At 44.6% G+C, this 15,401-nt stretch overlaps 1 protein-coding gene across 1 annotated transcript in view; it reads right to left on the reverse strand.

Moving 5' to 3' along the window:
- PRKCA (protein kinase C alpha) overlaps positions 1-9,680 on the reverse strand; it is a 498,125-nt gene extending 488,445 nt beyond the window's left edge. The window contains exons 1-2 of the mRNA XM_004041114.5: positions 9,268-9,680; positions 6,156-6,187 (exon numbers count right to left, since the gene is read on the reverse strand). Coding sequence (XP_004041162.1) covers positions 6,156-6,187; positions 9,268-9,440 — 205 coding nt within the window. The 5' untranslated portion in view covers positions 9,441-9,680. The remainder of the gene's footprint in view (positions 1-6,155; positions 6,188-9,267) is intronic.
- Positions 9,681-15,401: the final 5,721 nt, after the last annotated feature.

The raw sequence follows: 15,401 nt of genomic DNA on the forward strand, positions 1-15,401 counted from the left end.
GGGCAGGAAACCACCAAAAAATTTAAAGAAAAGGAAACTCTGGTTGGGTGCAGTGGCCCACGCCTGTAATCCCAGCACTTTGGGAGGCTGAAACAGGAGGATCACCTAAGGTCTGGAGTTCAAGACCAGCCTGGCCAATATGGTGAAACTCCGTCTCTACTAAAAATACAAAAATTAGCTGGGCATGGTGGCATGCATCTGTAATCCCAGCTATTCAGGAGGCTGAGGCAGAAGAATTGCTTGAACCCAGGAGGCAGAGGTTGCAGTGAGCCAAAGTTGCACCACTGCACCCCAGCCTGGGAGACACGAGCGAGACTCCATCTCAAAAAAATAAAATAATATGAAGAAAAAGGAAACTCAAACATCAGATTTATCTGCAAAAGTAAACATTTATTCGGCTTTCACGACCTATGAGGATAAATAGCCTCTCCATATGCTACAACCCCAGCTTCTGGTGGCGGGGGTAGGATTGATGTGTGAATAAATTAACGAAACACTTTCACTTACCGTATAAAGTAACAGAGTAGCAATTTAGAAAGTCATTAATCAGAAATCATTTTATAACAAGTATATAGCACCAAATGGGAACACTCAACACTAGTTTTATCTAAGCATCCCTACTTCTAAGTATTAATGCATTTTTACGGAGGAAAAACACTGTTGAAAAGAAAAATAGCATTTTTTGTTGTTGTTTGGTTTTGTTTTTTGAGACAGGCTCTCACTCTGTCGCCCAGGCTGGAATGCAGTGGCACGATCACACCTCATTGCATCCTCGACCTCCCAGGCTCAAGTGATCCTCCCACCTCAGCTTCCCAAGTAGCTGAGACCACGGGTGCTGCACCACCATGCCCAGCTACTTTTCCTATTTTTTGTAGCGATGGGGTTTTGCCATGTTGCCCGGGCTGGTCTTAAAGTTCTGGGCTCAAGCAATTCGACTGCCTCAACCTTCCAAAGTGCTGGGATGACAGGCATGAGCCACTGCACCCAACCACAGAAAGGCAGTTCTAACTGTCCACCTCCACCGCTTTTCTCTGTAATTCAGGCATTACTGACCATTTCATCTTTGAGACTGAGATAATGCTTTGACCTGGCATTACTACAAAAACTCTAGGTTTCAAATTATACTCAGTCTTCCATGGATTCTATCTTTTTGGAACTAAACCTCTAAGAGTTTATCTCTAATTAACATAATTTACAATTTGGGGATGGGTAACCAATCAAAACTGAGGTACCAAGGGCTGAACCCCTCCGGAAGACAGAATAATGGAAAACCCTGGCACTAACTTTGAAAACCAGCGGGCAGCCAGAGACCACACAGTGTAAGCAGCGGTCAATGCAGTACATAGGGAGGACAGATCCTCTGCTCAATCTGGCCTACCTCATGATTCCACCCAACTTGTACCTCAGTCTCCTATCTCCTGGTACTTGGTGTCCATACAACTCGGCTCTCAGAACACCGTGGCAGATGAGGACAACTGCGCATCCCTTTTCTGAAAGGCTGGTGACTCAATCGCTACTGCCCCCTTTCTGTTTAAAGGCCACCTTCCTTAAGTAGTCTTGTTTTCTGGAATCCCTCAGCTCACACAGCCAAGAGGAGACTCATTCTTTTTTTTCTTCCCTTAAACACCAACTTTCATTCTTACAGAAGGAATAGAAATCACCACCCTGCTCAGATGAGCCAATGCAAATACCTTCTCTGAAACAGGCCTTCAAAACAAAATATCAAAGGGGAAGAGCAGCTGATTTTTTAACCCTTAACACTGAAAAATGCAGAGCTTCAGTTGGAGTCACAGATGAAGTACAATATGTGTTATGTTCTTAGCAGGGAAATGACTCAAGATTCAAAACAACTTTAGTGGCATCATTGAAAGCACAAAAATGTGAATTCTTTCCCAGCAGACCCCTCAAAATCCAGTGACGATCATTCAGGGACAACAGGCTCCTGTTGGTCATGGTTACTGACAGAGCTTAATTCTCATGCTGTCTCTTGAGTATCTTCATCTCATCAAAGAGCCTAGGTTTGTAGCACATTTTCATTTGTGATATTAAAAGACAAAGATTAGCAAAAAAAAAAAAAAAATTAGAGAAAACAAGTGGAGGTTAGGCAGATGAAACAAACTATGTTAACTGTTTGGCATTTGAAATAGGCAGGTCACATTTTGAGAGGCTGTTTCTACCACTGTAATTAGAGAAGTGCATGGGTGATGCTCCGCCTAAGGAGGGGGAAAAAAATCGAGTTGGCTCTTTCCCTTTTCCAGTACTGAAAGCAGTGGATAACACTGTTTCAGCTCCACTGCCCCAGAGAAAGAGTGCATTTGAGCAGTACAGTGGATCGCTCTGTTCTCTGATGACTGACTTTGGAAGTAGCCAGTGCAAGACAGAAACTACCAACTGGAAACAGACCTTCCAGACTTGAAACTCAACTGCATCAATGTCCATACCACACAAATCTACTTCTTGTCTTCTTCTCCTTTCTCTGACGGGGGAAAAAAAAAGCGGGCAAGGACTAGATCTCTGCTAGTCTTATGGAGATGAAATGAGTGCTAGGGGTACATCAAGCAAAAAAACATTCAACCAAAAATAAGAAGGCAACTCCAAGTCATGTAAAAAGGGTCACTTCAGAGCTGCGAAGGAACACGCTTGTCTTTATCTCTGAGGACCTTAAGAAAAGTATTTCCCACTTGGAAATCTACTACACACTCATCTTTCTCCTCTCCAGAAGAATGGCCCTTGGTTTCACCGTTTCAGGCAGCAAATTCTGACAATGGGATCCTGTGTTACTTGCCCCGGTAATATCAGTTTTCAGGATTGTATACCTATATTGCAATATAAAGAAGAACGGCACAGAGTCCATGAAGGGAACATGGGAATAAGCCAATAAGTCTCTCCAGAGAAACGCCCTTCCCTTCCCCAAGATACAACATAAATGAAAGTAGAAATAACCTTAGTACTTCACATGCTTGTAAGATGCCATTCTCTAATGGCATAAATTACAAACCCAGTTTTAAGGACCAAAACTCACTTATTTCTTTAGTCTTCAAATACCTACTCACCATTTACTAAGTAAAATGAAGATAAATATTTTGGATCTAAAGCTATATTACTTACTGCATGAATATGTGAGTCACTGGGAGCGTACACACCTCTCTAGTTAAAAAAAGAAAAACTATGCTTGCTGCAGATATTTTACCTACTAACCAAAGCAACATACTACATACTAGGGGACAGAAAGCACTGCCTCATTGGGTAAAAATACTCTGATGTATGAGGAATACGAAAAGCAGTTTCAAACTCCAGCTGTCATTTCCAGAGAGTGTCTTGCCAAAGGTATGAATGAGAATGAGTTATTCTCCTGCAGAAGAATGATGTTCTACCAAACAAAACCAAGGAAAAAAAAAACACAATTAGAGAGCATTAAAAGAAAACTTCACTCTACGATGGTCAGATGTTAATAGAAAGATTAATTTTGCGGTAGGAGCCAAAACAGAAAATGCTGGGTAACTATATTTGTGGGATTAAAAGCATCATCCTGAGGTAACATATCCTTCTTAAGTTACAACAAACAATAAAATATAATGGACTAGCATATGCCTACTAGAAGTCAAATACAGATGAGACACAGTAAACAAAATATAACAAGCAGACAGCATGTTACAAATAAATGTATACTATTGGAAAAGGTCTCTGTGAACTGTAATTTGTAAACGCACTAGGGTAATTCATTAGTTAAAGAGATCTGAGGTTAAATTCTTCACCAAAGCAAAGAACTATATAGAAAGCACAGTCACTTCTCTAATTTGTCTGGTTTGTAAATCCAGAGTTTCAAATATTAGGTAGAGTAAGGCAATTCACACAACACAAATGGCTAAAACACATTTGAAAAAAAAATGTTCAAGCTCACCCATAATGCAGGAGATGGAAATCTAAAAGAGGGGCCCCTTTTCACCTACCAGATTGGTAAAAAATGTAAAAGATGTACATTACCCAATATCTTCACTGGTAAAAATGAAGAAGTCCTATTAATACAAAAAAATGTGCACTGGAACTCTTGAAGAGCAATTTAGCAGTACCCGTTAAAATGTAAGATGCACACATACACACTTCTGGCTATCTATTGTAGAAATACCTATACTAGTGTCCAATAATGCTCTTGACAAAGGTATTTGTACTAGTAACAACGAATTACAAAATACCCCTTGATAGAGGAATGGGTGAATAAATTGGATACATCCACACATGCAGCCCCTAAGCAGAGTAAGGCAGAACTGATGCTTTGATGTGGAAGACTATCCACCATCTACTGCTGAGTGAAAAGAGCAAGTTGCAAAGTCGTATAAAATTTTGATCTCCTTTTAAAAACTAAGTATGTGTGAGTGAGTGAACGAATGGTTGTCTCAAACAGAAGTTATCCCTGGAGGAGGGAAAAGAGAAGCACATGCAATTTCACTTTTTATTTTATACAGTTTAAAATTTTTATGGGTTTCACTTTTATAATTTAGGTAAAAGGGAGTTATGTTGCCATGAAACTATTAATCTGCTAATCCACTAAAAGTTCAAGAGATGCTCTGGGGGAAATCATGCAAAACCCCCTGGAGCCCAGTAATACGGCCACTGTGATTTCCACAAAATCTGCTCAGATGAGCGGGTCTAAGAGGAACCAACCTTATTCTAATCAACCTTATTTTTTATTTATGCAGAAAATGATAAAAGTTTTAGAACAAGACAACCACTTTCTCCCAGACAAGCAGTACGGAGAAGATTCAGTACAAAAATTTTCTTATAGATTTATGTAAGTCCCCACCCAAACGAAAAATATCACCAAAAATAACAGATGTCAATCACGTTGGCCCAGAACCTTACATCTTTAAACTCCCTAAAGTCATGTTCAAGCCTAGGCTCAAATCTCACCTATAAAGTTCAGGCCCACAACTTTGAGAACTAGAAAGAGCTACATTTTCCTTTCATCTTTTGCAGAGAGTGGTATAACACATCTTTCTCTTTCTTCTCTTTTTAAAAGGAATACCCCTTGATTTTCAAATGTAACTCTGAAAATGATACACTTCAGTAGGGGTTTTAAGCACATCTTGGAGAAAGGAAGGTAGAATATTAAATGAATAATCATACCATAAAATACTCCCATCTAAAATATGTTTAGAAAATGTATATAAGAAACAAGTTCACAAATTTGAACTAGTTTTTAAAAGGCAACCAATTTACTAGCACTATCTCAAAGTTGTAAGAAAGTACACAGTGCCTTTCTCTCTAATGCACTTAATATTAAACAGTGTTAGGATAATATTTTCCAGGCTAGAATGTACTTTCTGCTTGCCCTAATAATAAATCTATGCCCAGATGGGAAATGGAACCAGAACTAAATAAACACAACATAGACAATGAGCAGGAGAGCCAGAAAAGTTAGCTAATGAGCCTGTGATGCCTTCACAAGCTCTAAAGTGGGTTTCTTCAAAAAGGAAAAGTCAAACAATTAGAATGGAGAGTACAAAAAGTTAGATATTCGATGTGTGTGAAATGCAATTACAGATCAGAGGGTGAAGCAAATGGATTTCTTTCTGTATGTGATGGCTGGTATCACGTGTTGTCAGATATGTAAGCTGAAAGGAAAGCATGCTACATAGTCATACCATAGAAATCAGTCATCAAATCATCAACAAAACTTTAAAACATGCAAACTTTGTTCTCGATGACAACTGGTATTCTAAACAAAACAAACCCTTACTAGAATGAAATACGGCCTAAAATTAGTTGCAGTGAGTCCAACTCAATACATAAGTAAAAGCGATGAAGAATAAAAACAAAGAGGAAGAACAAGGAAGAAAAGCCACTTGAATACAAAGTGATTCCATTTTTTTCTCAACACCCACACAAAGACAGCAGTTTCTGACAAGAATGTTCTCGGCAAAAAATAAAATTACAGAAAGTCTTTTTTTTTTTTTTCCAATGAGAAAAAGGCAGCTCTATATGCAGATTAGTAGGCCCCAATTATTTTTTAAGGCCCAAATTTACAGCCCTCATATTTCAAAATTATCTAAATAACATTTTTTTATTGGAAAGAAAATATGACTGGAAATAATGTTCTTGTTTGGAATGCTTATTTCATGTTGTGCTTGAAAATAAAACCAAAAGTGGTAGCTTACCTTGGCACTGGAAGCCTTGTTTCCCAAACCCCCTGAAAAACAAAAACAAGAACAAAATATCTTAACATATTTTCTGTTGGATAGCATATTTTAAACAAGTTATGTGACCAAGTACTCTACCACTAAAGGTTTGTACGTGAAACCCAATGATTTAATAGAAAAAAAAAACATACCTAAATATCTAGTCAGATTACTGTGTAAATTCAACCTTGGGGGGAAAAAAATCTTGCCTATAAAGGATCACTGAACTATTTCAATGTATCAACCTTTTTTCCAATTTTTTATACTATGTTATAGATACTAAAATTTCAAGACAAGAACATGACTGTATATTCAAACTTGTTGGCTACAACACAATATTCAAGTAACAAAACAGTTTATGGTTAAAATTTTAAAAGGAAGTTGCTTATTTTGTTCCTGAAGACCAAATGAAAATTGTTTTTATCTCCCTAAAGACAACAAAGTGGCTTCTTTTTGTTTAAAATATTACATGTCTAGAAATTGCCAAATGGCATCACTTTTAACATTTAATGTTGGCTTAAGAAACCAGATCTTAGAAAATATCATCCCTATTGTTTGCATTTGAGATTACCATGATCTAATTTCTACTGAGAACCAATAGCATTCAAAGCACATAGGGAGGCTATTTTGTTCTTGTAAATGACTTTAGAGAATTTACTCTGTAAGTAGAGAACCCTGACGTGGACGTTCAATTGCAGGTATTGTTCTACCAGAATGAACTGCATTAAAATTTCTTCGGAAGGTTGAGAGTCATAATCTCTTGCTTCACATAGAATGTTTAATGTACAAAGTATTTCACATACTCTTAAAATTAACTTAGAGTCATCCCCCCTACTAAAAACCATATCTAACTCTAAACATTTCGCTTAAAAATATCAGTGATTTAATATTGAAATAAACTTGTAAATCAAGGACCCCGTAGAAGCAATAATGAAAGCAAACTGAAAAAGACAATCCCCGTGGATGGTTTCCTGGGACTTCCAATTGGTTGGTTTACAATTAAATGCAGAGTGCTGCAGGGATACTCAGGGGGCATTTTCCACTTCACAATACTGGTGGTGACCTGAGCGCCTCTTCAGCTCACCAGGGGCTGATCCTTCAAGGGCAACTGATAGTGGAAAGACAATAGCTAGCCTCAGTATGCTGCAAGTCCCTTTCTAACTCTCCTACTTCCTGCAAAAGTCACCAGCAGTCTGTTCCCTTTTAATGGACTCTCACAGCTGACCACCTCCTCTTAACCAAATGCAATATTCTCTTTGCCCTGATGCTCCGAAATTTTTATTTTAAATAGCCTTATCTACGACTACCTACTCCTTTGAGCACAATCGCTTCATATGCTGACTAGACAGTGGAAATCACTCATAGAGGTGGCTGTGCTTTTCATAAAAGTGTACTTGGGAGCAGATGTCTAAAAAGGAAAGGAAAAATTAAACACCTTATTCCCACCACGATCATGGGACCTGCCCTTTGGGATGTTTTTTCCCAGGTGTGATGGATTCAGACAGAGCCATCCATACTATGTTCACCCTAGTGGCCCAAGATACCTGTGCCACACAGCTGGCTGGTGGCAGGATTCACTCCGTGACTGCCACCCTGTGCAGCTCCCCCTGGCCTAGAAGGAGAGGGAGCTAAGAAGCCCTAGCCATAGCTCTGTCTTGCCGGGAACTTCCTACACCACAAAGAAGAGGTAGAAGAGTCAGGACGTCGAGCAACTTAAGAGAAAAACCAAACTACTGCTGCTCTAACTAGAGGACCTAGAGCTCCTTTAGTTCCAGCTTTCAAAACTTTTGTGTGGTGACGGGGATCTGGGAAGAAGGGTCACACACCTTTTGAGGGTCAGATGAAAGCTGTAATTCTCTCACCAGGAAAAAGATTCACAGACACAATTTCACTCAGTTTTACAGGGTTCAGAGACCCCTGAAGCCCTTCTAGGTATCGATTCTCCATAAGCCCCCAGGGACCCTCCTAGTTAAGAATGCCTGAATTCATTGGCGATTACCTGATCTCTGACCTCTGGCCCTTATATTATTTTTCTTAAATAAGGCCTCTGCCCTCATCAACAGGGTTACAGGTCTAATCTCGAGTTGACAGGGTCTATTTCATTTTTTTTGAGACGCAATCTCGCTCTGTCTCACCCAGGCTGGAGTGCAGTGGCCCGATCTCGGCTCACTGCAGCCTCCGCCTCCCGGGTTCAATCGAGTCTCCCGTCTCAGCCTCCCGAGTAGCTGGGATTACAGGCGTGTGCCACCACGCCCGGCTAATTTTGTATTTTTAGTAGACGGGGTTTCACCATGTTTGCCAGGCTGGTCTCGAACTACTGACCTTAGGTGATCCGCCTGCCTCGGCCTCCCAAAGTGCTGGGATTACAGGCGTGAGCCACCGCGCCTGGCCGACAGGGTCTATTTTAAATGAGTCCCTCTGCCCTTGTGCCACTTGCCTGCTAGAACTCCCCCTCCCCCACTGCAAGCTTTCAACAGTTTGCTCTCTCTCTCTCTGCTCACTCAGAAAAGTCAGTCTCTCCGTGCCCAGTAGATGCAGCCTACAGTAGGCAGGGGCCCAAGATTCCAGCGCAGTCCAGCTCGATGGGAAGCACAAACACAACCCCCCCCCCCAACCCCGAACGCGCCCAGCCTGGCTCGCCAGCAACTTGAACCGCGCGCAGCGCAATCGCCGCCGCTCCCCCGTTACTCCGGGGCGCGTTTCTCCGGGAACCTTTGCCCCCTAGGGCCTCTCCTCCTCCCCTGTCCCCTGGGCTCACACCCCGGCAAGCGGCCGCTCCGCTGGGTGCGTGCTGGTGGGCGCGCCCGGGGAGGTGAGGGGCCCGGCCCGGAGAGGGATCCCCTTCGCCACCGCACGGGGCCAGCCTCCCTCTCGCGCCAGGGGGTGTGTGTGGTGGGACGGCGACGTCCCGGGAGTCCTGCCCGCCGGTGTTAGGGCCGGGCGCGCGTGTCACTCCGGGCGAAGAGTTCGGACTCCCGCCGGTTCCAAGTTCTCGGAGTGAGCCAGCCCCGGGGCGGACGCGCCGGAGCGCCGGGTGCCGGGACCCGGAGGCGGGGAGGAGCGGGGCAGGAGTGCCCGGCCCGGCACCTACCAGATGAAGTCGGTGCAGTGGCTGCAGAAGGTGGGCTGCTTGAAGAAGCGCGCGATGAATTTGTGGTCCTTCACCTCGTGCACGTTCTTCTGCCTCAGCGCCCCTTTGCGGGCGAAGCGGTTGGCCACGTCCTGAGACGCCGTGGAGTCGTTGCCCGGGAAAACGTCAGCCATGGTCCCCCCCAACCACCTCTTGCCTCCACCGGGGAGCTGCGGCCGCGGAGGGCCGGGTGGGCGGGGGCGGCGGGGGAGAGGTGCGGGCTCGGGGCGACCCCGGGCGCGGGGCGCGGGCTGGTGGCCGAGGTCGCGGCGAGGGGGCGCGGCGGGGGCCGGGGAGAGTCGGGCCGGTGCTGCGCGGAGCGGGAGCGGGAGCCGGAGCCGCTGGCTCGCCCGCTGGCCCCAGGCTCACTGACAGCCCGGTGCCCGGCGCTCGCGCTTCCTACTCGCGGCGGCAGAGGCGGCCCGGAGCGGCACCGCCCACCGCGCATGCCCCGAGCGCGAGGCCGCGAGGACGAGCGGCGGGGGCGCGCGGGCCGGGCGCGCGAGGGGGTGCGGCGAGGGTGCGGCGGCGGCGCCGAGCCGGCCGGGCCGCGTGCGGAGGAGGCAGCGAGTGCCTCGCGGTGCTGGGAAGACTGGGCAAGGGGAGGCGGCGGCGGCGGCCGGGGGAGGGCCGGCCCGAGTGGGGATGCGGGGGAGGAGGCCGGGAGTGGCGGGTCCGCGCTCCTCCGCCGCCTTTTTCTTTCCTCCCCTTCCTGCGCCCGGCTCTCCTCCCTCTCGCCCTCCTCCGCCTCAGTTCTCCTCCTCTTCTTCCGCTCTTGCCGCCCGGCCTCCTCCTCTCCCGGTCTTCCTTCTCCCACTCCCGCTCTCTCTCTTGTCGACGGGCTCGGAGTCCTGCGCCACCCGTGCCGGGTCGAGAGGAGCCCGCGTCCGGGAGTGGGCTCCACGCGCAGCCCCTGCCCCGGAGCCTCCCGCCCTGTGCTCACCTCCTAACCCCTCAGCACCCGCAGCAGGGAGCCCCTTCCCCATCCTCAGGACCCCCGGTGTCTCCAGGGCACGACGCCCGTGTTTTAGCAGCCTGTACCAGCTTGAGGTTTCACCTGGCCAAAATGTCACTTTCATCACATGTGCCCTAAAAGACCCAGCCCCTAGACCTTCCTACAGGAGGAAGAGAGCGATTTTTAAATAATTAAGCATTGGCCCTTTCCCCTACCTTCTCTTCTTGACCTATACCGTATTTCACCTGCGTGTGGTAGAGACTTTTAATTTGTACGTCGGGCATTTATCACCACGTGGGATGGTTAAAGCACTTGTCTTGGGTATTTATCCCGTTATTCATTGGCCACCAGAGCGACGATGTTGATTATCAGGCTTTCTTGATTTTACAAGTCCAGGACCTTAATTTAGAAATCATTTTGCATCCCAAGCTAATTACTGCAATACTGTCAGGTGCAGAGTGCAGCCAGTACGTTTGTAACTTACCAAGTAAAACTGCCTGTGAAAGAGTAGCGGGCATGGCTATGCAAAGGACGCAGGTGGGGATGCACCAGCTAATCACTCGCTGAATATTTATCAGGTCTGCCTGGAGGCCGCTAAAATACATAAGGGAAATAATCATTTCTCAGCGTTTCATTGGTGTTTTGTTTTATTTGCCAGATTCACGAAGTCCCCAAAACGACTTTACGAGCTAAAGAGACCAAGAAAGAGAACACGTTTGATCCTTCAATAAATTTATGTTAAAAGAAAAAAAAACTTTTCTAAAATACTTTCTTAGAGCATATAACATAGGCCAAGTAGAGCTAATATTGTTTTCTTTGAGATTGCCTGATTGTGATGCTTGATGATAGGAATGTCCTTTATATTTTTAACAAATGGAAGCTCTCCTGACTGGCCATCAGTGGTGCATGCACTTGACTGATCCATTTACAATCTCTTGAGCCAGTCTTGGTGCTTCAAGAGCCTGCACCTGCCTGGTATTCTAGCTGGTCAGAAATTTCGCCACTCATGGTCGCCCCTCGGGTCCAAGGAGGCAAAAAGGGAAGAAGCAAAGAGGAATGAAGAGCAGGGCATGTCGGGGAAATAGTCCCAATTCTCCATGAAACACTAGAAGCATCTCAAGCCATGGTGGTTTATTGCTTGAAAGCAGAAATCAAATGGAACATAGTGGAATGAAATAATTTCTTTTCTCATAGTCGTCTTTTATCTAAGACGGAGATCCTGGCACATTTTACGAAGACAAGCTTATTTCTATGTCCCTGAGGCTTTCATAGGAGGATAGAGAGAGCTGGAGGGTGAAGTTGCTGATAATGGAATCCTGAGCAAAGTCATAGGAAAGACAAGAACAGAATGAGCCCTGGCAGCAGCCTGCGAATCTCCTGTGTACTCCATGGAGTGACTGTCTTAGCTGTCAGTAGATCAGATGGAACAATGTGTCTGTTTTCTTTTAGGTTGTGGCTTTGCATTCTTGCCTCAGTTGTTAGTGTTGTTCCTGGTGGGTACGAGGAGGAATGATTGACTGAAAGTCAACTGATTCATAGTTGGGCTGGGCATGAAAGCATCAATAGCCTACATCTTAGCTCAGTTGGGAAGAGGGGACTGTGCACCCAGAGTGGGGATTTATCAATTACCAAGCAGTGTAACACTGTCCCTAGCAAGGACTGATGGAAATGTGGGCCAGCATCTACTCCTGCAGCCCACCTGAAGTCCCCATGGTATAACTAAAATGGAGGAGATTAAGGACGGGAGAACCCCCTGGGTTGGGGGTAGTCAGTCAGTCATGAGGGCATGAGTAAATTTTATTTTTGAGTCTGCTATTTCATGGGGAAGGTGCGGGAAAAGAACAGGGAATGTCAGACTGAACGCAGAGTTTTTCAGAGTCCGCTTCTGTCCTCTGCCTTTGAGGAGTAAGCTCAACACTGTTTGGAGAGGTGTCACCTAGACCAGGAGGACCCAGAGGCTGGAGGCTGGGATCAAAGTCAGACCACCAAACAGATGACTCAGAATCCCAATGGTTTGAAGCCAGTGGTCTTTCAGATACAATTTACAGCTTGCTGCTCTATGCAGCTAACTGGTCTGTTTTCAAATGAACCAGGACATTTTCAAATTGGGCAATAGGAATTGCGTAAGTATCGAAAAAGCATCATTCTGAGATTTATGGTAACCAAGATGACTTAAGGCTTATATTTTATTCTATGCACTATATTCAAGGTTTAGGAGAGGCAAGGCAGCTGCCGAAATGCGTAAGCAGGCAGCAGTCAGATTCACTGTAACTGGCAGATCTCTAAACAGGTAGAGGTGAAGATCTAGCTGAGAAGTAGAACACTAGAGTCAGGGGCCATTTTGGGGTAAGTTTAAGGAGCAGGGTAATACTGTATAGGAGTGGATGAGTCAGATGCCCCGGTCAGAGGTTAGTTCCAAGGCTTCCAGGTCTGGTCCTGCAGGTTGCTCATAGCACAGGAGCTCCCAGTCAAGAGACTAAGTAGGGGCTAAAACTCAACTCGCATACTCCTTGCCGAGTGTACCTTTGGGCCTCTGACTTCCCAGAAAAGCCACCATTTTTAAATTCACACCAAGGTACCACATGGGTTAATGGAGGCCCTGGTTGGTTGTGATTCCAGTTGGTTGTGTCTCCACTGAAAGAGCTTCTGTGGGCAGCCTCCCTGGAGTTTGAGGCTTGGGGACTTTGCTTCTAAGCAAGCCTTCTTCTAGGATCTCTTTCTGTCTCCTGTATCTCACAGCATCACTAGTCCCTCAGTGGCTCAAGTTGAAAACCTAGGCATCATCCTTATTCTTCCCTTCGTCTTACTCCCATATCCAATCCATAAGAAAGTTTAATTGGTGCTTCCTCCAGGACAGATCTCAAATCTATCCACCCCCAACCCTAGCCTAAGCTCTATCATCTCTTTCCTGGGCCACTGCAGGACCACTTAATTGGTCTTCCTGCTTTCGTTCTTGCCCTTCTCAATTTGGACTCCACAAGTAGCCATCTTTTAAAAATGTACCTGTTTAAACCCACTTTATGTCTTGAATAAATGGAAAGATATGCCCTGTTCTCATACAGGAAGAGACATTGAAATGTCAGTTTTTCTTCATTAAACCATAAATGTAACTTAGCCCAATGAAAGTAGAATTTTTTTAGAAGTAGACAAGCTAATTCAACAGTCCAGATGAAAAAAAGAGTAGGAATAAATATCCCACCAGATATTAATCAAGAACAAAAAGAATAACAAGCCCAAGAAAAAATAATGGCAAATGTCATGAACAGATAGCTCTCAGAAAAGGAAATACAAATAGTTCCTATGATAAGATTCTCAACCTGTCTCATAAAAAGATAAATGTAAATTAAGACCATATTGAAACCCCACTGTGACCTAAGAGTTGGGCACACATAAAAAGTGTAAGGAACACACTGTTTCATTAAGGGTGCACAGAATCAAATGGTTTCATACATCATTAGCGGGATTGTAAATTGTCGCACACAGACATGATACAGAGCAATTTGGCAATAATTGTCAGATTTAAAAATGTATCAAACATTTTGATGCATGTACTTTTAAAAGGTTGATACATTTTGTAAATGTAATCCTAGCACTTCCACTTCTATAAATGTATCTTGCATATATAAATGCACGTGTACATGAAGGCATATGTATAAAGGCAGCACTGACTCCAGTAGCAAACAATTATTAAATGTCTATCCACAGGAGATTAGTTAGATCAATTATGCATTCATTTGCTAGAATTATTTGCAGCTGTTTAAAAAATGAGATTTTAATTGTATGTACTGATATAGAAATATCTTCCAGATGTATGAGTGAAAATGCAAAATGCAGAAATGTGCATAGAATGTTATCATGTATGGGTTTTTAAAAAGATTATATATAAATATACATTTAAAATATCTGGGCTGGATGCAGTGGCTCATGCCTATAATCCCAGCATTTTGGGAGGCCAAGGTGAGAGGATCATTTGAGCCCAGGAGTTTGAGACTAGGCTGGACAATATAATGAGATCCGTGTCTACAAAAAATACATAAAAAATTAGCCAGGCATGGTAGTATGTGCCTGTAGTCTCAGCTACTCAGGAGGCTGAGGCAGGAGAATTCCTTGAGCCTAGGAGATTGAGGCTACGGGAGCCAAGATTGTACCTCTGCACTCCAGCCTAGGTGACAGAATGAGACCTCATATCTAAATAAATAATAAATGAATTGCTTTTTAGCCAAAGCCATAATGCTTGAATTCTTTGAAAATTTCAGATCTGCCGGGCGCGGTGGCCCACGCCTATAATCCTAGCACTTTGGGAGGCCGAGGTGGGCGAATTGCCTGAGTTCAGGAGTTCAAGACCAGCCTGGGCAACACGGTGAAACCCTATCTCTACTAAAATACAAAAAACTAGCTGGGCGTGGCAGCATGCGCCTGTAGTCCCAGCTACTTGGGGGGCTGAGGCAGGAGAATTGCTTGATCCCAGGAGGTGGAGGTTGCAGTGAGCCGAGATTGTGCCACCACACTCCACCCTGGGCAACAGAGTGAGACTCCATCTCCCAAAAAAAAAAAAGAAAGAAAAAAAGAAAATTTTGAATCTAAAGGACCCACCCAAATAATCCCCATATCTTTTCATTCATGACTAGTTTAATTGACATGGGAGAGGGTATTAAGTTCGTTCATAATGCTTCCCCAAACCTTGCTGGGGAGAAGTATCCGGCCATGCACATTTCCTGAATTTTTTAAACAGGAGCCAGTGGCCTCTATCATCAATAGGAGTTAACATATTGAAGTTTTTTCTTTTTTTTTTTTTTTTTTGAGACGGAATCTCACTGTGTCACCCAGGCTGGAGTGCAGTGGCGAAATCTCGGTTCACTGCAAGCTCTGCCTCCCGGGTTCATGCCATTCTCCTGCCTCAGCCTCCCAAGCAGCTGGGACCACAGGAGCCACCCACCACGCCCAGCTAATTTTTTTGTATTTTTAGTAGAGACGGGGTTTCACCGTGTTAGCCAGGAAGGTCTCGATCTCCTGACCTCGTGATCCGCCTGCCTCGGCCTCCCAAAGTGCTGGGATTACAAGCGTGAGCCACTGTGCCTGGCCTGAAGTTTTTTCTAAAAAAAAAAGAAAGAAAAAAAGAAAAACTTTTATAAATGAATTT

The sequence above is a fragment of the Gorilla gorilla genome, chromosome 4 (assembly GCF_029281585.2).
Source record: "Gorilla gorilla gorilla isolate KB3781 chromosome 4, NHGRI_mGorGor1-v2.1_pri, whole genome shotgun sequence".
Taxonomy (NCBI): domain Eukaryota; kingdom Metazoa; phylum Chordata; class Mammalia; order Primates; family Hominidae; genus Gorilla; species Gorilla gorilla.